Source organism: Archocentrus centrarchus, unplaced genomic scaffold, assembly GCF_007364275.1.
Source record: "Archocentrus centrarchus isolate MPI-CPG fArcCen1 unplaced genomic scaffold, fArcCen1 scaffold_26_ctg1, whole genome shotgun sequence".
Lineage (NCBI taxonomy): Eukaryota > Metazoa > Chordata > Actinopteri > Cichliformes > Cichlidae > Archocentrus > Archocentrus centrarchus.
Window position 1 is genome coordinate 2,555,154 of NW_022060256.1, and position 22,615 is coordinate 2,577,768.

General features: G+C 42.2%; 1 protein-coding gene across 1 annotated transcript; it reads right to left on the bottom strand.

Moving 5' to 3' along the window:
• Positions 1 to 5: 5 nt before the first annotated feature.
• Positions 6 to 20,994, bottom strand: LOC115775884 (cilia- and flagella-associated protein 299-like). The gene is made up of 4 exons (XM_030723393.1): positions 20,964 to 20,994; positions 16,492 to 16,726; positions 2,935 to 3,064; positions 6 to 755 (listed from the first exon to the last, which is right to left on the bottom strand). The coding sequence occupies exons 1-4, from the start codon at positions 20,992 to 20,994 to the stop codon at positions 663 to 665; spliced, it is 489 nt and encodes a 162-aa protein (XP_030579253.1). The 3' UTR covers positions 6 to 662.
• Positions 20,995 to 22,615: the final 1,621 nt, after the last annotated feature.

Genomic DNA, 22,615 nt, shown 5'->3' on the forward strand with positions numbered 1-22,615 from the left:
TGAACAAATAAAGACTCAGCTTACAGACTGAAAGGGAAGCAAGTTGCTAAAATTATTCTGAACTTTGTAAATAATTTTAAAATGTCATAGTGAATGACTAATATGTAAATGATAGGGCACTTTGATGTCTCATAACGTGTGCCTTGTATCTGGAAACATACGGAATGCTTTAAGCCCATTACCCACTCCAATTGGAGCTACCGCAGCCTGGGGGAGGACATGAAAGCAACCCCCATCATCTTTCAAAGCTCTTACGCCTTTAATTTGTTTAGACAAACAGCCTAAAACATGCCAGGCCAAATGCTGGAGCGAGCCAGGGGTCTCTGAGCAGGTTCTTGCCCCAAACTAACGCTGCTGGCACGGGTAACGGCGAAAAGCACAGCCACACCTGATCTGGATGGAATCATTTCAGGCCAGCGTTACACAGAAAAGCTCAGCAAATAAACCTGCTGTCACACGAGTCCATCAACTTCATCCTTTGGGATTCCTCAGTTTAAAGCCATTTCTTTACGGCAACACCTCCACCCAGATGGCATGCATGATATGAGGGGACCAGTTTGTAAATGATGGGGCAACTACAGCAACTCAGTCAAATTAGAGGCTTCCAGTGCTCTCCAAATATGTGCCATATGCATGCAAGTGTCGGCGACGGACTCTGAAGCTTAGACTGTCCTGATGTTGTGGTCATAGATGACAGCATGAATGTAGATGTCCGACTGCAGGAACGTCCTCTTGGAGTCCTCGCCAGGACCAGACTGAAACCGAGCACAGAGAAATTAGTGATGGGGAGTTTGGAGGCAGTGCTCTCTGCAGTCTACAATTCAAAACTTCTTTATAAGCATTTTAGACTCAAACTGATATCACTGATTTTTAAGATGTCAACATGTTTTCAAGAATTGTATAAGAACAGATGGATGTAGCTTCTGTGCATAAAAGTGAAGCCAATGTGGATGAGCCTAAAATCTGCAGTCTTTCTAATGGCCAACAGGGGGCATTAGCCAAGGTGTCCAATTGCATAGAAAAAGGCCCTTCTTCTCACTTGATCTATGACATTAAGCACTTTCTTTATAAGTTTATGGCCTCAATCACTAGTTTCAAGTCTTGTTTAGCTTCAGGTCTCAGTTACTGAGACCATGTCTTTTTATATACTCGCGTTATAACTTTTTTCTGCTGTGTTTCAAATCTGCACCTTCAGTCATTTAGAACCAAAACTATGAGCTGAACGAAGCTAAAAGCTGCAAGTAAGCACAGAGCTGGCAAGATCGGTGGTGTCGCAAATACAAAAGACACCTTCCCACATGGAAACATTAGGCTGAGTGTTAAATTAAAAATATCTTACTGCACACTGAAAATGTGACAGCAGTCACAGACAGTATGTTAGCAATTAAAGAAAGCACACCTCTTTGTAATAGCAGGTTTAGTAAAGGGGAGAGCAAATGCTGCATAATTTGACAGTGACTGTAACTGTCCATTTTCCAAGATGTTTTGTGTTATGTTGACCGTCAAAGCTGACACAGCGCCACCACTAAGATGTGAAGCCACTACCAGCTGGGAACATTTATTTAAGGCTAAGTGTGTCAAAAGCTTCTGGAGGGAGCAGGACCATAGCAAACCATTACACTCAATTTACACTTTTACCTAAACCACACTAGTGGGTGTCCTAATAACTGAGACCGTCTTCCTCCGCAAGTTCAAAAGAGCATCAATAAAAATAAACCCATAAACCTGACGGCATGGACATGCTGAGGGGAAATGGGAAGTGCTGGTTAATGGTAAGCATCTATTTTTAGATAGAAACCAAACAGTGTCATTAAAACTCACATTAAGATTCACATCCATTTCCCCTGTTCTTCAAATTTCAGCATAAAGACAGTTTTTTGGGTTTTTTTTCTGAAACTTTTACTTTGCCAAGCCATTCAAGCCATTGTCATAACTACAAAATGACAACCTCTCCACCCCCAACCCACTTTTTGGCTGGGGCAGAAAAGTGGTCATGGAATGACAAAGGCACAAAAACAAACAAGCCACCCAAAACGAGTTGATGTGAGCTTTGATTTTGGAAGGTTCCCCTGCGGATCTGCGACCACATGAGCAGCTAGTGAGCTCACGGTGGGTTAAAGGCCGGACGGTTCTGTGCCGCTCTGTGCCGAGCCAATCTGGGCTGAGCTGAGCTGGGTTCTGGGCACACGGGTGGTTTGCTGTGTCTGGCTCCCTTTGCCTTTGCTTGTGTTTTTAATAGACAGCCTGGTTGGGGCGGTGCTCGACCACAGCTAGAACACTGTGCTGCCATTTTGGCGCTTGGCCTCAAAAACGCAGTCCCCACAGCTCTGTCTGCAATTTCAAAATAGTTCAGCCCCACCAACTACTTCCCTACCCCCCAGCAAAGAAGGAAACTGGAGGGAAAAAAACACCAGTCAGTCGTTATTCTTCCAGGGCCCCTGTTAGGCTGTGAGTGTGGAGGAAGCACCTGTCTCGACCCCTTGATCCTCCCTCCTTTGTGCAGGTGGAAAGCAAATATCTTTCCCTCCCACTGATTTCTTTATCTCGCTCTGCCTCCACAACCTCTTACAGTGCAGTCTCTGACATAATTTCTATGTGAGTGGGTGAAAAATAAGTGATTTTTTTTCCCAACATCTGCAGTTAATGGTTAAAACAGGAGGCAGTGGAACAAAGTAAAAGTTGTTAAAGGTAACAAGATAGTATAACAAACTAACAGGATGCTGAAGGTAAATGTCAGTCACCTGAGCCACAAGGACAACAAAATCTGTTTTCTGAAGAAGTACACAAAAAGGATTTGAAAAGAGGTTTTGCCCTAAAGCCTTTTTACTCCCCTGAGACATTTTTACTGCCATGGAACAGGTGACCTGATCCAATTAGCAGCACCATTTGTCTCCCTAGGTTTAAAGACAAAGCAGCACAGCAACAAAAACCTACCAAAGGGTCCAAATTCAGGATCTTTTTGTCCCTCTTGTTCTTAAAGAGAAGCCCATCAGGGTTATCATAAATCACCTCAAAGTTTGGGCTCGAGTTGGATGTGGATACCAGCGTCTTCCAGTTGTAGTAGCTGCAGAAAAAGGTGACAGGAAATATAAGCTGGTTGGAGTGAAGTCATTTCATTTAGAGCTTGAATATTCTTGGAGAAATCATGGGGTTACTGAACTGATGTAACACTGGTTCTCCCTGAAGCCAGCTGGAAAATGTTGCCATGTTGGCAGCAGCAAATGTCTATGCATACAGTGGAAGACAATTTAAACACGAAGGCACAATTACCATCATGTTTACATTTCTAAAAAAACAAACAAACAAAAAAAATGGTGCTGGCATTAACCACCAAACCATCTGAATGCACTTAAGTGATGATCATTTCTGGGAGAGAAGCTGTTTGAGGAAGTATTTTTAGGAAAGACAGAAGAACATCTGACACTGTGTCGGAAGGTAACTTCCAGAGTTTTCTGTCCTTCCAGGTTTCTGCTTTTGCTTTCCTGAGGCCACACAAACGTAGTCCTTAAGGCCTCATTCACACATGCCTAGAGACCTGCTGCCAAGCCCCAGGGAAATGTGGCAATCTGCTAATCACCAAAGCAACTGCAACAAGGGTTTTGGTGCAGCACCGCATACTGCTTTGTTACCAATTTCATCTAGCAACAGCAAGCAACCATCAGCAACCCCTCACAACCAGTTGGGAACAGTCATTTTCCCCTAGTGACTGGTGGTTGCCAGGCATTCGCCAACTGGTCTCTAGGTCTGTGCAATGTCATTTATAATGTCTTTCCTCAAGCCCTATGTTGGATTATAAGAAATAATCAACAATAAATCTGTTTTCTAGTTCCAAGCAGCACTGCAAAATCAAAAATCTCTACATGACCTGGACATTGGAATATATTTTAGCCCAAAGTGTTCATACATAATGGCTACAAACACTTTATATATGTCACCTTTATATGTTACAAAGAAAAAAGATGAAAAGTGCAGAATGTGTATTTTTGCATGACTTTGTAAGTGTCACGCCGGCTGCAGCAGAAGCTTCCAAGCCTCAGTCCACGCCAGCTGTAGCTCCAGCTCCCTCCCTCCTAGTCAGAGCCCCAGGTAGCTGTAGTAGCCTCCCAGTCAGAGCACCTAGTTTCCCAGTCAGAGCCCTTGTCACCATCATCCTCACCACCACTAGACACACTCAACCAATCCCCAAAGCAGCCCCAGCTGTCCAGGGAGACAGCTGTGCACCCTGCACCGCAGCCTTGTCAGGGGGTCCCGCTCAACCCGAGTGTCCCGAGTCCTCGACCATCCAGGGCTCAGGAGAGTCTAGGCTAGCTAGGGCTCTGGTGAGCCTCCGCCGGATGCCACGTGGCCGCCCGCCAGTCTCGTCTTGCCGCTGGGGGCGCGGTCAGCCTCCCGTCTGGTCACGTCGCCGCCGCCGCTGGGAGCGCGGTCGGCCCCTGACAAACCTTGTGTTCCTCGGCTTGTTAGTTCTGGCCCTTGGCCTGGATGGCCCCCTGAACGATATGGCTTGTTTTTCTTGTGCCGTTGTTTTTTGTTTGGGCACTGTTCTTGTTTCTTTCTGCTCTGACCTTGGTCCTCCGGAACTTCTCTGGCCGTCTTGGCCCTCATCCTCTGGACTCTGTTTTGGCCTGTGTTTTGTTTTGTTTTGTCCCTCCGTCCAGTTCCCCCTCCTCCCGCCCTGGTCTGATTTTGTTTTTTTTTTATTTGTGTGTGTGTGTGTGTGTGGGGGGGGGGGGGGGGGGGGGGGGGGGGGGGTTCTTATTATGGTTTCTGTGTTTCTGTCTTCCTGTGCTTATGTGTTGTCCCTAGTTGTTTAGCCTGTGTGTACAATGTTAGGTTTCTTCCTGTTTTATTTTGGTAGGTCTTTGGGTTTAGTTTGTTTCCTGTGTTTCCCTCCCAGCTGTTTCCCATTTGTCCATTACCTCCTGTGTATATAAGTCTTGTGTTTTCTATGCCTGTTGCCACGTTATTGGTTGTTCGCTGGTGTCTTGCATTTTTGTCCGTTCGAGTAAAGCCCAGTTAGTTGCACGGCTCTTCCCCCGTTAGGTGTATGCCGGGGAGAGCTCCTGTATTTCTGTGTATTAGTGCAAATAAAGTGTGTGAGTGACTTACACCTGTCCCGGAGTTCTGTGTTTTGTGGTCCTCATTCCTGCCTGCACAGCAGCGAGCCGTGACAGTAAGATTTTATTAGGAAGAAACGACTGATGCGCAGCCCTCGTGGCGTGTGCTACTCGACCCGCTGGCTTTTTGAGAACATTTCTCTTTATAAGCTCACATAACAGGAGACTTTAAATAAAGAAAAAGGACCATTTTGAAGTCTTGACTTCACATGAGTATGAAAAAAACTTCATGGATTTCACAGCCATCATTATCATATTATTATTCAACAACAGGTTATAAAAGAACATTGTTTTACAGAAAAGAAAGGAAAGCAACCTGCAGAGTAAGGCAACTTTTATAATAGTGAGAAGTCTGTTTCCAATTTGATCTTTGGAGTTCGCCAAGCCAGGCATTAAAGTAAAGCTGGGACTAATAAGCAAGTGAAACCAAAGAAAGGTCTGAATTCCAAAATAAATGCCTGATTAATTTACAGCATCCGACTGGACCCTGCTCTGCTTTTAGGTTCTACAGTATTTCTGATACAGCAGAACAAGAGTGTGCAACGTTTTGACCGAGAGGAACAAAAATGTTTGTACTTGGAGATGAAGATAATTTGCTGAGCATGTGCATCAACTTTAGACTGTGATTTATTAGTAGTTTAATATATTATACAGTTAGGTAGAGAACACTTCTCAAGCCTTTTCTTGGAGGGAAAGTGCTTTTTGAAGGAGAAAAAAAACATCAAGTTGACATTCTTTAGCCATAAAATTGGCAGATCATCTCTCTTTGTTGACATGAAATACGAGAAGCTGTGAGTTGAAAACATCTCATTATGATTGGGTTGAGTACTGCATTGTTCCTGTGTTGAGTTTGGAAACATCACAGCCTTTTAGTTGAGAAGAACCAGGCATGGAAAAGAGTAAACCAAAAGCACAAGTTTCAAAACTGGTCTAACTTTGTTTTGGAGAAAGGAAAAGAAGAAAAGCTAAATCAACATTAAACGAGGCCAGGCTAAGCTACAATGCCCCTTCTGGTTTTAATATGCATTTCATTTACAATATATTTGTGTATTAAAACACTTTTTCTTTGTATCGTACACACTGTAATTGATATTTGATTGTTCAGAAATGTGATATTTCTTTGAGAAGCTTTGTGGTACCTTACATGTAAGTGCACTGTAGCGTATAGTGCAAAAAAAACCCCCCAAAAAAACAAGCTAAAATTACACTAGCTCCTCACTGCCTCTCTTTGGCTCCCCTGAAGCACCAACAATGAGCAACACTAGCTAATATTAGCTCAGAAATAACACCCCCCTCCCCTTTGTTTCGATCATTTTTAACCTTTTTATTTTCTTGCTAGGAAACAAAATAAATCCAACATTGCACCAGAAATGATGACCTACATCCGGTGATGTTAGGCCTCACTCACACAGGCATAGAGACCTGCTGGCTGCCATCTGGCAACCACTGGCCACTAGGGAAAACTGAATATTCCCCAACCAGTTGCAAGTGGTTGCTGGCAGTTGCTGTGAAGTAGAAGACTCCTACTTGACTGCAAACACTTGTCAACTACTCTCTGAGCGTCAGTGAAACTGTAAAGAATGCATAGTTTCAGGTTTTACTACTGCTTGATGGTTAGACAGTCAATCTGCTAGCGACCAAAGCAGTCAGAAGTAGGTTGATACCAGCATGTTGGTGCCGTAAACCTCCATTCTTTCAAAGGGTCATCCATTTGTATGGATGTCTATGGAAAAATTTCCCTTCAGCCCCTTTGTCTGTGACCTCAGGAAATGCTCTTCTGATGAGTTTATGACCTCAATCGCTAGGTTCAAGTCTTATAGAAAATATTATTTTCAATTTGTAAACTGTGGTCCAGATTATAGCCAAAAAGCAGATAAAGCCAAATATGCTTTACTGCGTGACTGACAAGTCGCCAGCAAGTGGGTGTGAAGTTTCCCTTCATGAGATCCATTCCTCAGTCATCACGTCTCATTTCCAAATACCAAGATGGCGGCTTGAGCTTGTCACATTTTCTGATGTTAGCGGGTAAACTAAGTTTAGTTAACATCGTGCAGAAGAAACCCAGAATTTTCTACAGAATGTGAATGAGGCACGGGAAAAACTAGGGTTAATATCAGCTGGGCATTAGACTAATGAAGAAACCTTTGTCTAGCTTGCCTACAAATATGGCCCAGCAATTAAAAAAAACCCCAAAAACCCCCAAGCATCAAATCAACACAAAAATCCAGGATAACACAACTACACTACTTGTTAAAGCAAGCGATGAGTAATAAATAATGCTTGTGTCTTGTAGAGTTCTACTCTTCAGGCAGCATTAATGTTCAGTGGTTCTTATCATTAACTTTTGATATAACTAGCAGCACAACTCTGTATTTCACCCTGAGTTTCTGAAGGTTGCTTTAGTGAGCCTTGGCTGCTCCCCAACAGCAGTCTGTGGTCCAACAACAAAGATGGACCTTAGGGAGAAGGCTGAGTGTAAATCTGAGAGGCGGTACACTGTGATGGGGAGTCAAACAGGCTGATATTGCAGCAGAAAGCTGTTAATATCGGACCATAACATAATGGAGCGCTGCCAGCATTCAGCAGGCTATATTTCACTTGCTGTGATGCTTTATGGAAGCTATACATGATTAACAGTAGATATAAAGTATTAATGACCCACATTATGTAAAATACGTCTCAAAATGTTTGCTTTTACATTGTCGGCCCCCGTGCAATCTTTGAAATATGCTGGCAGTTTCGCTGGTGTGAGGATGTTTTCTGCAGAACCTGTTTAAGAGGTAATCTCTAGTGGCACATAAAACTGGTCACAAATACCCATTTGCATTTGAGCCATAAAAATATTTTCTGCCTGCAACATATAAAGCACGCTTGCTAGAAATTACAAGCAAACATATAGTACAAGCAACATAAATCCTCCCCATGTGGCTTTTCCAAAACCCACAGACCCCTACTATGCAATTTTGGGAAATGTAAATACATATTTCTGCAGAATGGTCAGTGTTTGAATAGCTATGAAAAAGGCCAGGTATCCCAGCCAACAACAAAAGTGACTTTACTTTCAGTGTCCTGGTAACATATTTTCCTGGACTGGCTGTATGTTACATTCTCAAAGACAGTGGATCTCCAGTGTCAGCACCTGGAGGCTGGTTCCAGAGATCCTGATCCAACTACTGAGGAAAACGTCTACCTTTGGTCCACCTACCAAATGTGGACAACACAGAAAAGAAAGACACACAAATGTGACATAAAAAATGAAAATACTTTATTAGATCTACAGATGATGAAAGCATAGTTTCAATGATGATAAACACTATAAACAGTGTTAAAAAAGTTCATTATGACAGGCCACTTAGCAGTGCCTGAAAGACTTGATTGCTTTTAGGTAATTTACCTATACAAGGTGTAATCAGAAAGTTCTGCAAGTCTACCCATAAAAATCAAAGACCTCTGAAACCTCAGGATATGACAGCAGAACCCATAACCCTGGGGACAAAGATGGCGATGATCCTTGACCCAAATTTGGCTGAATTTAACATAGAAGTCGATGTCTGCTCTCTGCCTACACTTTAGGCTCAGAAAGACTCATGAGTTGACATGAACGTGCCATCGGGAACTAGAGATGTAAGACAGTAACAGACTAAGGACTTGGAGTCTTCAACTGACAACTGACTTTAGACTTGCTTTGATAACTTAATGCTCAGACTTGCCAGCTGAGTTGAGAATTGACTGAAGTATTTTCATTGACTTTATCTTAAGATTTGTCTTGGATTGGCTCAAAGGACATGACTTATACTTTACTTAAATCAACTGTGACTGAACCCTCTGAGGTCTTTGGAGGAAGGCAACTGGACCTCTTATTCTTAAAAATGCTTCACCTCTCATCAGAAAGGCTTCTTTAGTTAGGGTTTTCACTTCGGAGATGGTCCTGAGTTGTGACCCACCCTAACCCTAACGACTCACATGATGAGTGGGTGGGTCAACGACTCTCAGGACCACCTTCAAGGTGCCAGCCCCATTAGAAGTTAAATATTTGGCACTTCCCATCAGCTTTTAGAACTGAAGAAGCTTTTTTGGATGAGGGGAAAAACCTCAGGAACCTAAAAAGGAACCCCATTTGACTTCAAGTCAAGTACTTAAAACTACCATGACCTGGATGATTAAGAACCTACACAGACAACCCTTTAAGTTAGCATAGGTGATAATCCAAATCCTAATCCTATGTTTTTATGTTTCTGGGGTCTAACGTCTTTGTGTCAGACAGAATAATTATTTTCTTTGTTCCCTGACTCCCACGTCTTGGTAATCAGGGAACAAAGAATAATTATTTTCTTTGTTCCCTGATTACCAAGACGTGGGAGTCCTATTTCACTAAAACAAAAATGCCAGATCTGATTGCTTAAGGCTAGAGTAAAAGTTATCATTACAATTGGGGACATCACCAATGACAACTTTAACCTCAGAGGGTTAACACTTAATATCTAATGATAATGCAATACAAAAAAACAACACAAAAGATTGTATCAATATTGTTAATTTCTAAAAGCCTTTGCTATATTTTGGTACTACTATTATAGAACAGATGTGAGAAACTGTGACACTAGACACCATCTGATGTTTCAGCTATCCGTCAACCATTCCCTACCAGCTGTCAAAGTAATCTTCCTCTCCAGGAAACACATACTCTGGACGCCTCCGAACAGTCCAAACTGTGTGGGGAAATACACCGATGCATAAAATTATAAGGTATGAGAGGTCTGGCATCTTTTTTCCAAGCTGCCAACAGAGCTGAATAAAGCATGTTCAGAATAGATTACTGCAATGACCCAATTATGAAATACAAATTGAGGTTTTTCCTTTAAAACTCAGAAGAAAATTACATTGTCCAAGACTTGCTTCCAGGCACATGCATCCTTCTTCTCTTTGTAAATTAGACCTGACAGTGTTTCAGTGACTATTTATACCGAAATGCCATACAACAATTAACATTTTTTGGTCAACCACTTTTATTCCATGGTGAACCGCTTACTGGGACAGATGTGAGATATTTTAACACTGAACATGAAAAAGACAGAAAGAGTAAAAAAAAAAAAAAATTTTTTTGAAGCAATTCCGAGAATTTTGTTCATACGGTACTTGGATGTGTTTATTGGACCCACCGCTCTCACTGTCCTATATGAACTCTCACTAGGGCAACTCAATACATGGTCGGTGCACATTTGGTCACAAAGCTCCAGCTGCTGAATGGCACCACACCCAGACACATGGACCAATAAAAGTGTGAGAACCTGGATCTGGTGGAAACAATGACGGTGCTCTCAGCACCAGTTCCTGGTTGCCTATGCATTTACCATGGCTGTTTGACATGTGCAGTGTGTCCTTTCCCTTTCCATAGTTACCCTGCTAAGCTCTATTGTTATCTCCAGGCGGTCATTTTCCAGTGTAATGTCAACAGTCTCATTACAGGGCTCAGAGGAGCTGGATGATATATATCATAAAGAGCAAATACCCAGCATGTGTATTCGTTCAGTTTTTTTTTTCTTTAGTGGCTGCAGAATAAATATTCTAGCGAGTGTTTCAGAAGTTACTGTTTCCAGTGTAAATCACAAAGGCCTCTTCAGTGTTGAAAGCAGCAGTGCACTGTGCCGAAATTACTGTTAAACCTATTGGGGGTGTCACGGGTCCAGTTCAACAACAAATCATGTCTATGACCATATTCAGCTGACAGCCCTTTTAACAAACACATAACTAACTGTCCACCTACACACTCAGTCATTATTGATTATGTTTATATTAAATGATAACATACAGCTGTATACTGTGCTGTTAAAACTGGATATACAAGTGAACGTCATATCGTTCTGAGGTTTAGATTTTTGTCTTTAATGTAATTTCTCTCTTTTCATCTGACTGAATGTTTGTGGACAGGCTGTAAAAACACAAATATGTATATTAGCTTTACTAAAGAATCTTTACCACTGACTGCAGAGAAAAGATTAAAGCTGCCATAGGGTGAGAGGCGGGGTACAACCGGTTCAGGTCGTCAGCCTGTTGCAGGGCTTTTATACAATTGGACTTATTTTTGCAACCAGAGGAGTCACCCTCCTTATGGCCATTAGGGAGAAAAAGCAAGTTAAGGCACCACTGGACCACGTCTGGAGGATATGTCCATCTTTTACATACAGTCTTTGGTTTTGGTGAATAGACCTGATGATGACTAAAAATCCCTTTGATGCTTTTTACCATTTATTGAAGTGAAAAAAAGCTGCAAAGACTTTTATAACTTAATAAAAGTGAAACTGTGTGTGTCTGTGCTTGTTTGCCATCATGTACACACACACAGTCCAGAGTGACAGAACTGGGCGCTATACTATGTTCCATTTGAACGCAGCATCAAATGGTAAATGGACTAGTTCTTATATAGCGCTTTTCTACTCAGATATGAGCACTCAAAGTGCTTAGTTACAATTAGACACAATGTCGTCACTCATATGCTATTCAAAGAGCGGTCACTAATTTGAACGTATCTTTCCCTGTGATTTTGCAGTCCTGCTTTGCCATCCAGTAATTACTTCAGATATTCATTCTTACATGCACAATACATAAAAATGGTAAAAGCTGTCTGACACTCAAAACAATCTATACATATCAGCAGTGGGAATAGTGTGATCTAACCTGGGGATTCGGCCAACAGAGTGTGTGCGTGCCATGTGTGAAGATCAGCAGAGATGAGCTGGCAGACTCGATTCTGATAAAATGTCCCACCGACCCCATAAAACCCACGCACAATGCTTGAGCCGGGGCCGCCACATCACCTTCAGAGCTGGAACAGTTTCTCTTTTGTATTAAAACTTAATAAAATGGGACAGCAGTGCAAATATTTTCACAGCAGAAAATGAAGCCAGACACACAGGTGCACTGCAGAGGCCGAGCGTGGCGGCAGCATGGTTTTGGCTCCAGAGGAGGCATGCGCTATATGCTTCAACCGAGCTGATCCTTCAGATTCATTGTTTCAGGCTGTTGGCAAACGCACGCAGTGCAGGCAGGAAATATTTATATTATTCAGCACTTTAAAACATTTTGAAAGATTTGTTGAAGAGTAAAGATATTTTATACTTCAGATGAAAAGAGCTTTGTTTTCAGGAAGAGACACGATTTCAAGTTAAACAAAAGAGAAACAATGTAAAGCAGGAAAAACAGTAAATCAGTTAGGATTCCCATACAGTGAGCTGCTCAGCCTCTTAAAGCTCTTGGCTAACACAGGGCCTGAAGAGAGGGAGATAAAGAGAGGAAGGAAGAGAACAGCTCGAGTGCATAAACAGATGGTCACTTAGCTGGTGAACATTAAATAGACATCAGAGATGCTGTAGGCACATCTGGAGTGGCAGGAAGGTGGGTGCACAGAGCTGCAGATCTGTGGGTTAATTAGACCAGGGTCAGAACTTCAGTGCACGTCTATGTTGAAGTTTAGCTTTAAACACTTTTTTCACCCTCCATTTGCAGTATCAGTGTCAGGGTTTATTTGTTTAAAGGCTTACTCCAGAGTTTGCCCTGAAGTGACAGCAAGTAGAGCAAATATTACTTTTCTTGTTATGAGCTTTTGTGTTGTTTACTACTTTCTAGATGTAAAATTTCTTCTGAAGCAGCTGTGAAAATCCTGTGCTTGATCTCCTTTAACCAGGTTTCCTCTGGAGGTCACAGGCTCAGAACATATGTCTTTACAAATTATGTTTATATGACCCACCCACCCACCGACTGAGTGTGCCTACTAAAATAAATCAAAGCCAGCGTTTAGCTGCTGCTGCTACAGAATCAATGTCAATATCTGGAAGGATATATAATTAACAGAAAATAAATACATTTATTTACAAAGAAATTCATAAGAGCAACTGCATCAGTATTTCACATTTTTGCAACTCACACACAAGAAACCGAAGTGTGAACTACGATGGGATTTGATTTGTGGTAAGATATAAGAATAGGAAATTTGGAAGGGAGGTTTGCTGCATTTAGTCCTGTCATTTTATTCCTTTACAAACAGCACACACACCTGTTCCTCAAAGTCTCAATTATTTTCACCAATACATCTTTTTCTCTAGTCTTTTATACTTGAGTCCAAGACGACACTGCTACTGCCCCACACCCCCACATCCCTCCTTCCCAAGGCTGCGTACGTGAACCTATCCACCCTTGCTGGAGGTGGGAGGTGGAGGCCAAAGCTGGCGCTGGTGTCGCTGCCCTGTGTTCTTTGTGGCTATGGAGGAGGAGGAGGGACAGGATTCAGAGTCCTGCGGTGGGAGGTTTAGTGCACTGAGTGGGCAGCAGCTTCAGCATCTGCTCCCTCTTAGTGGCAACCACACTGGGTGTTATTGTTCCCGACAGAGATGAAAAAAAGTGTGTGTGTGTGTGTGTGTGTGTGTGTGTGTGTGCGTGTGTGTGGGGGGGTGACATGTGAGGGGAGAAAACAGGAGAGGCAGCAAAGCATGGAAGGCAAGTTTAGTAAAGACAGGACAGAAACAAAGACGTGCAAACCTGAAGAAGTTTTAGAAACTGAAAAATGAGTTTGGAGGGGTCAGCTGGAGGGAGGGGAGGGGAGGGTGATGGTGGAGAAGCAGGGGGTCGTAAAAGCATCATTAGGGAGTAGGCTTTACCTCCAGGGCATGCTCACCCAATGAGTCACACCTAGAGCTTGTTAGGGCTTCTACTCACCAGAGAGGAGGTCGAGTTCAAGGCCACGAGCGGGCTGTGAGTCAAACACGTGGTGAGAAATGGATAAATAAGACAACAAAGCTTCACATGCCTCACACTTTGGTTTCAAAAGGAAGCAGAAACCGCTTCCAAAATTAAAACTGTCATTCTGGTCTTTTGATTGCTGGAACAATCAGTTTCCTCAAAGCCTGCCGTTTTACATTTGGAATATTATCAGTGCACACTGAGCTTATAAAACAGCAGTGAATGAAGTGAAGCTTTTTTATACCCAACAAACCACTGAGACAGTTCACAAATTCCAAACAGTTGGAAATGAAAAGAAATCAGTGGGCAAAGCATCTATTAAAATATTCACCATGTCTCAGTCCAGTTTGGACCGAACCAAAAGTTTGGCACAGACATTAAAAAGATGGGATTTGTTCAGAAACCTGATGATTATTATGATGCTGTCCTGCTGGTGGGTTCACACAATAAGATGGAAAGCAAAAGTTACAGTTGTATGTAAAAATACTGAAACATTATAAAAAACAAGTATAATCGTCCCTTTAAAATCAGCATTGGGAGGTTATAGACCTTGTTCTGCCTGCTGTCACTGAGGTCAAACAGGCTGAGCGCCATTTGGCTGAACTCTGAACAAAACCACGTATTACGCTCTCATTCTCACCCGTCCAGTTGTGTTTGTCCTTTTGGGATTTCTCGCACGTATCTGAAATGTTGGAAAGGTGTTAGTCTGCACGAATATGTGGAATGTGGGAATGGTTTTGGCCAACAGCTCTCTATGTAAACAGCTTTCCTGATACACCAAGAATTATAAAGATGTTACCTGCCTCGCTGAGTTACCACTCAGTGAGGGCAGATTTTAGCTTACACCTGCAAGGTCAGCAGTTCATTTATGGCTTGTTCTGGAATTGTGTGACTAAACTGTCCAACATACAGTCCACAGTGTATCTTTACTAAAATGGATCGACTTTAGCCAAGAACTGAAAATGTGTTTGTCCACATTTGGTAAATGGACCAGTTCTTATATAGCACTTTTCTACTCTGTTTGAACACTCAAAGCGCTTATACAACACGTTTACCCCATTCATACAAGCACTTCTATGATTAACTAAGCGCTTTTATTATCTAACATTCACACTCCAACACTTGCATCAGAGAGCAACTTGGGGTTAAGTATCTTGTCCAAGGATACATTGGCATGCAGCCTGGAGTAGCCAAGAATCGAACTGTTGACCTTCCAATCAGTAGGTGACCTATGCAACCTCCTGAGCTACAGTCACCCCTCACTAAATCACTAAAGGTCACCGTGGGTTAGTGTTACGACCTGGCTTGAAAGCTGCAACATAGAGTGGAGACTGACACCAGAGTTTTAAGAAAAAATGGGTTTTATTTTATATCCCTTGGTAAGCGCTGCTAAAACCACTGCAACCAAGAGAGCAGAAGAGCAAAAAGTGGTGAGCCCTGCAAAGCTGATCTCATACATGCCTTAATCCAAACCTCATCAGGTGCAGATAATCAGCAATTAGCAGAGGCAGCACCTGAAACGCTCTCACTGCCACCACAAAGAGAGTAGGGATTGCAGAGGGGCATAACACTTAATAAAATGTTCCTTATTTAAAGTGGCAAAGGGCAAATGTGCTGACTGAGCCGTGGTACTGACAGCTGTCTTTGAATTCCTTTAAACTGAAGCTCTGACCATCACCCGTCTGTGCTTCTCTCTTTGTTTCCTTCAGCTTTCATCACTGGTTGTCTGAGAACTCTGTTTACTTTGAGCAGCAGCATTTCCACTGTTTCACAGCTAGTGTGTTACCAAACGCACTGTTCTTGGTCTGCTGTGGATAAACAACTGAGTCTCCCTTTTTCTGGGAGATCTGGCACAGTGGCAGAGAATTACACACCAACAACAAGACCTAAGAGGAACCAGTTTAAATGCTGGTGATGTCAGAATTTTATGGCTGAAAGAAAGGCTCAGAATCAGACCGGCTCCCTTTCAGCAAATACTAGCATGTGAAATCAAAATGCCTGGATTCGCCCTCCGACTGCTCCACAGAATCATTTGGGATCTCAAATGGATACATTTTTTTTAAACTCCAGGACAAATCTTGATTCAATTAATTTCTTGAAATAAATAATCCTGTTGCAGATTAATTTTCACTGAACAAATTTATATTTGACAGAAACACAAAACTCTGAAATTTGACAGAACTGAACTTTTGCACATCAAAGTGTTAATACTGGACCACCACCTAAAAGATGATTCACTAAATATGATTCCTGGCTCTTTCCAGTTCACTTCATCCTGGCATTTGTCTAATCTCAGGATATTATCTGATACATAAACTCCATGACACTTATCTGTGATGACCTGTTACATTAAAAATAATCTCATGATTTAAGTCTGCTTAAATCGGGACTTCAGTCATGTCTGCATTGGCCAGCTCTACTTTATTAACCTTTATTTATTCAGCGTCTTCAGCTCGCAGCAGCTGGCTCTGTATGGATCAGCTATACTGCAGAGCTCCTTCAAAACCTATACTGGTATCTCATGACAATGTGAAATTTTATTTTTGGATAATAAGATTTCCTTACCCTTCAAATTCTGTCAAATCCCAGAGTAAAGGTCTCTCAAACCAATGTGGACACGTTATTTTGGAAGGAGACTTACCATAAATCTGAGCGCCCTGGCATGAGCCTCTTCTTTCCACTGAAATATGGTTCAAAATCTTGGGTCTTGAGTCTGTGGGCGTAGTCTATATAGCCAGATACTTCCTGTCCAAGAGTATTATGATCCCTTATGAAAATGACCGACTGTAAAAAGAGAGAAAAAGAAGGAAACCCTCTGTGTAAATAATCATGACCATCAAACCTCTCCTGAGTAAAAGCCAGTGAGGAAAATGTCACTTGTGGAAAGTGGACAGATAGAAGGGATCAGTTACAAATCCTCCCACTTTGAAATACAAAGGCTCATGTTTTACTTTGAATCAGGTTCAAATCAGCAATGAGTCCAACTTATGTTATACTTCAATAGCCTCGCTCACAGAAGTGGGCTGTCTACAACATATCCTGCTCAGATAATAGCGTGGGACACGGACCGAATCCTTCCACTTACAGTAACTGAAGTCTCAGATCCGTTCCAGCACACCTACAGCTGGGCAAGAATGCACTTTGAAATGACATGAACAAGTGAAGTGCTTAGTTAAAGCTTGATGCTGAGTGCCATATAAGGACTTTTTGGTTAACAGGGAGGGAGAGTAAAGATGGATTTGTTGCGTGAGTGCCCGTCCTGCAGAGGGAACCCTCCCTCATTGTTCAGGTTTCTCAGCTTTTTCAAGATTTCAGGGTTTAAGAATGGAGGGTGTCATATGTTGTGCAGATTGTAAGCCCTTTGAAGCAAAGTTGTGACTTCAGACCAAGTCAATCTAGTAAAATTACATGGAAATGACAGAGCCCGTCTTGATGTTTGAAGTCTCTGGAAAACCCACCCAGACAGGCATCATTCAACTTAAGAGAGGTCTTAAGTTGAATGATGCAATCTGTCTTTACAGTAAGACTTCTAATAGCAGGGTTGCCATACATTACATTTTTTTGTACAGTTCATTATTGTGACAATACCATGTACCAAAACAGTACAGAGACACTGGAAACACAACATAAACTTAATACCTGTTTGGAATATGAAATAACACAGGATGTGCAGGCGACACTCGGCCACCTATAATCCAAACACGATGTGATTCAAACACAATGAAGAAAGGTCTGGATTGTCCAACAAAGCACATGACCGCTCATCAGAGGTCTTGAAATGAGTTCAAACTAGACACAACCTGAGAGAAATGATGACGAATGCCCCCCCCCCCCCCCCCCCCCCCTGAGGCGATAGCTGGAGATGAAATGATCTTTTCATGTTGATTTGATGGTTTCGATAACGCACGAAGACAATGCAGGGGAAGAACTGAAGAGAAGACACACTCAGGTGTGAAGAGGTTGTTTTGTCTGCCTTCACACAGATAAAAAAGCAGCTTTTCTCTCAGTCTTTTCTGCCTCGTCTTCAGAAAGGAGAACTCTTCTTGTGGCTCACTTGCTTTGTTTACTCTGGGCATGAATGAGTCCCACTACAGTAACACAGTAAGAGGATCCTTGTGGAATACCTTAGCTAGTGATATCACATTTGTATAGCTGTCAGGACACGGGCCATCTGTGGATCCTTTTACTAAAAAGGCATGAGATAACTAGCACTCCAGAGCTCAGACGAAAAGAGGGCTGCTTTCTCTCTGCCTCTCAAATGTTTAAAACAGATGCTATCAGGTTCACAGCAGGACTGAGCCATATACCCTATCTACTGGCTTCTGTCCTCCAGCAGCCAGCCTTGAAAAGACATCATCAGGTGGACCCAGCAAAGACAAAAATGGCAACAAGTGTCAATAAAATCACTGTTTTTTATTTACACACCAAACACAAACTAAAAAGTTTCCCCAGTTTCACACTGTAACTACTAAACACCTCGTTTCTATACAGTCTCCAGTTCTTGGAGGTCTTTGCCTGAGTGGATGCAACTGTAACATGGTTACGTCAGTGATATTAACAATATAAAACAATATAAAACAATATAAAATATGTGAATATAAATCTTTGATTAATTTTTCACTTAACAAGATGCATTCATGTAATCCAGGCTAATCTTTTATGGTACATCCAAGCAAAACAAACAACATTTTGTTCTGTTCAGTTTATTCAGTGTGATTATGAAGTGGGAGGATCCTTTGGTTCTGCAATATTTTCCAAACTTGGAATTTTACTTTAAGCCCAACAAGATCTGCCGTTTATGATTTCTGCAACGATTCGATTATCCTGTGTTTGGAAAAACAACTACAAATCCAAGATGACACATTTTGCTTAGTAATGCATGTAGCAATAAAATGCCACAATAACCAATAAATGCTTTTTCTGTGAAAGTTTTTTGAACGTTATTTCTTAAGAAAACAGTGTGTTAACAGGAGTTTCTGTAAAATTAGAACTGAACATTAGTTTAAACCTGGTCCTTGGAAAAAAGAAAAGATCTTGTATATTTCTTTTAAAATAAGATTTTCCTCCTGCGTGCTTATCACACACAAACTGGAAGAGCCTGAATGAGGTGGGCAGAGTCATTTCACTCACTGGGAGCAGGGGAGGCAGAACAAACGAGCAGACTCTATTATTTGCTCCAAACAAGCAACATGTAGGAGGAAGCAGGGGGACCTCCACCTTACACCATGGAAAACAAGTGGAGGCCTCACGTCACCTGCCAGCAATTACCAAGAACAGGTGCTGTGACCTCAGAGGGCAGCGAGGGGCCCCGCTTTATGGCAAACATCAGTCTGTTTAATGCCTGAGAAGCTGAGCACTGCACAGGTCCCAGGTAGAGATTCTGGCTTTTTGTGAGACTCAGTTTGAAAATCTTTTTTTTTTAAGGTGTTCAAATTTCACCCGTGACCCTAAGATGAAGGTTAGATAATAATAAGTCCTCTTGAGTACCCCCCCTTCCCAAATATCCAAACATAAGCATGTTTATACAGAAGCAAACAATGAAACGGAACAACAGAGCGGGACCCTGTGCCTCCTTAACACACAGATGTCAATGACTCCACAAACCTTTGGCTCATCTTTCAAAGGCCCACGGATGTACAGTTTGAGAGGGTTTTACAAAATCAAGTCAAACAGAAGCTGACAGGAGGCCCTCCTTTGTGCTTTGACGGTGTTCTACAGGTGGGGACACAATGCCAGACCACCTGACATCCTGCAGAGGAGCAGCCTGAATGTGTGTGTCTGTGAGGTGTGTACGACTGTATGTACGACTGCATGTCAAAATATCCTCGGGCGAGATAGTGAACCCTGAGGCGCTCCCAATGCATCCATTGCAGTGTGAATGTCTGCATGACTGTTAGACAAAGCCCCTAAAAGGCGCTGAATAAAAGCACTCTATAAATGTGTATGCAAATGAGCTTTAATTGCTCAGCACGACTACCATTACACTTACCTGATATAAAGTGCATTGAGACAAATGCTTCTGTGAACTGCTGTTATAAACATGATTATTTTTTACACTAATGACTGAGCTTTGACTTTCTCAGTTACTCACTTAACAATAAAGTTTAAAGAATAAAATGTCAAAGAAATGTCTGACCAACAGCCCGCAGTGATGTACAACACAGAAAATCTGTCACACTTTAAGAAGCAGCCCTGCAGAACAATCTACTGTTACAAATGAATCTAAGTGCAATTAAAAAGAAAGACAGCACGTTAATCAACTCAGTATTGTCAGGTATTCTCCATTTTACCTGTATTTGACAGAACTCTAAGCATTTGTGTTTGGCAATAAGAAAGTGTCTATGTAAAGCAAAGGGTACATACTGAAAATACAAAAGAAACTGATTAATGAAATATTGGTCTCTTTTGACAGCTTTAACTATCATTCACTGACTGATTAACTGATTGAAGACTCAAACAAGAAAGTTTTCTTCTGCAGATTGTACACAATCTCTCATAAATTAAATCATATTAGTCTCTCTCTCTCTCTCACACTCACACTCACACACACACACACACACACACACACACACACACACACACACACACACACACACACACACACACACACACACCATCAACCTGTCTGAAGGCCCCCATAGCCTCCACTTCCCCCATCCTTCAGCCCCCAGTCCCTGGGAACAGTCCTGCAGTGTCAGGGAGCCGTGCAGGTGTCTTGCGGTGTCAGCTGCCATACTGTTTATTATTGGTAGGCCACGCTTTAGGAGGAATCCCGGGCCATCACTAACAACTGTGTAAATTTGTTGGGGTAAGGAAAACATGGCCTGTACTGCAGGAATGTTTTGAGGTGGGAGTCCTTTTTTGGAAGACTTTACCCTTGTCCCCTTTCTGGATATTCCTTGAGAAGAGTGTATGTTTGTCAGAGGGTTTGTGGAGGGGTTCAGGAGTAGGATGAGGGGGGCTCATTGCTTATTTGACTTGGAAGTGACTTCACACAGCCTGCTTGTGTAATAGATGCAATGGTAGAAACCATATGTGCTGAGGTGTGTTGCATCTATGGGGATCAACCCCAATTGCACATCCTGTTGGATATGTGATCCAGCGCTCACTTACTGAAGATCTTGCAGGCAATGACCCAGGTCATGGCAGCCAGTAACCTACATTAGCCAGCACTAACGACAAGGGCATTTGTTTTTGACATGACAGTAACACTACCAACTTAAAGGTACAGAGTGTAAATTCTCACCACTAGATATCAGTAGATTGCAGATTAGAGTCAACTGAATTCTGTTTTCTTCCCCAAACAATTCAAGTGCGTAATTCTATCTATGGTGGCCACTGTAGGACAAACAACTCAGGCTGCCATTCATGAGTAGTGAGTGTTGGCTGTCAGTCCGCTGTTTACCTCAGCTGTCAGTATGTGTCCACGTGTATTTACACCGGAGGATACTGTAAAACTGTGTGGAAGGAGTGAAATATTCAAATTTCAATTCAATTAAATTTTATTTATATAACGCCAAATCACAACAAACAGTCGCCTCAAGGCGCTTTGTATTGTGGGTAAAGACCCTACAATTGTCATGGTCTGTTAGTTGCCAGTTGCCAGTTGAAGTGGACCTCCACCCTTCTAGGCGGAGCCTGGATTCTTCCACCAGCTGAGCACCTGTGTCATATCAAACCTCGTCAGCTGTTGTATTTCAGGACCAGCTCCACCATCCAGTTCCTGCTAGATTATCTGCCTCCTTAGAGTGTCTGCATCCTTCCATCCATTGCAAAGAAGTGGACTGCCTGCTCACCCTCTTTCAGCACATCTTTCAAGCTCAAGGAATTGGCAATTAATTTGGACATTTCTCCCCCCAACTGAACCACTCTTTCAGAACCAAAGTAATCCACCCAGACTAGAAGTTCTGGCTAACTTGTATCTTTGGATCGGAACTCCTGAGCTCCTTTTGTTTGATAAATAAATGTTTGTGAGCACTGTTATTACTGTTGTGGCTTCTTGATTGGGATCTGCATTTGAGTTCACCATCCCAGTTTCAACTGATTCATGACATACAATAATACAGAGAGCAAGCACTTGGCGACAGTGGAAAGGAAAAACTCCCTTTTAACAGGAAGAAACCTGGAGATTAATACCAGAGATTAATAATAACTAATGATTAAATGCAGAGTGGGGTATAAACAGAGTGAGAGAGGTGAACGAAAAGAAACAGTGCATTATGGGAAACCCCCCAGCAGCCTAGGCCTGTAGCAGCATAACTAAGAGAGGGTTCATGGTCACCTGATCCAGCCCTAACTATAAGCTTTATCATAAAGGAAAGTTTTAAGCCTAATCTTAAAAATAGAGAGGGTGTCTGTCTCCTGAATCCAAGCTGGGAGCTGGTTCCACAGAAGAGGCGCCTGAAAGCTGAAGGCTCTGCCTCCCATTCTACTCTTAAGTATCCAAGTAAGCCAGCAGTCTGAGAGCGAAGTGCTCTGTTGGGGTGATATGGGACTATGAGGTCTTTGAGATAAGATGGGGCCTGATTATTCAAGACCTTGTATGTGAGGAGAAGAATTTTAAATTCTATTCTAGATTTAACAGGGAGCCAATGAAGAGAAGCCAATATGGGAGAAATCTGCTCTCTCTGTCAGTACTCTAGCTTATAGTAATATCACTTTTTGGTACCTGATACTGATATAGATGCATCTTCCAATATTTGGATTTATCGTTTTTATCCATATAAATAAGAGAAATGTCCTGGCTTTGACTTTATTGACTTACT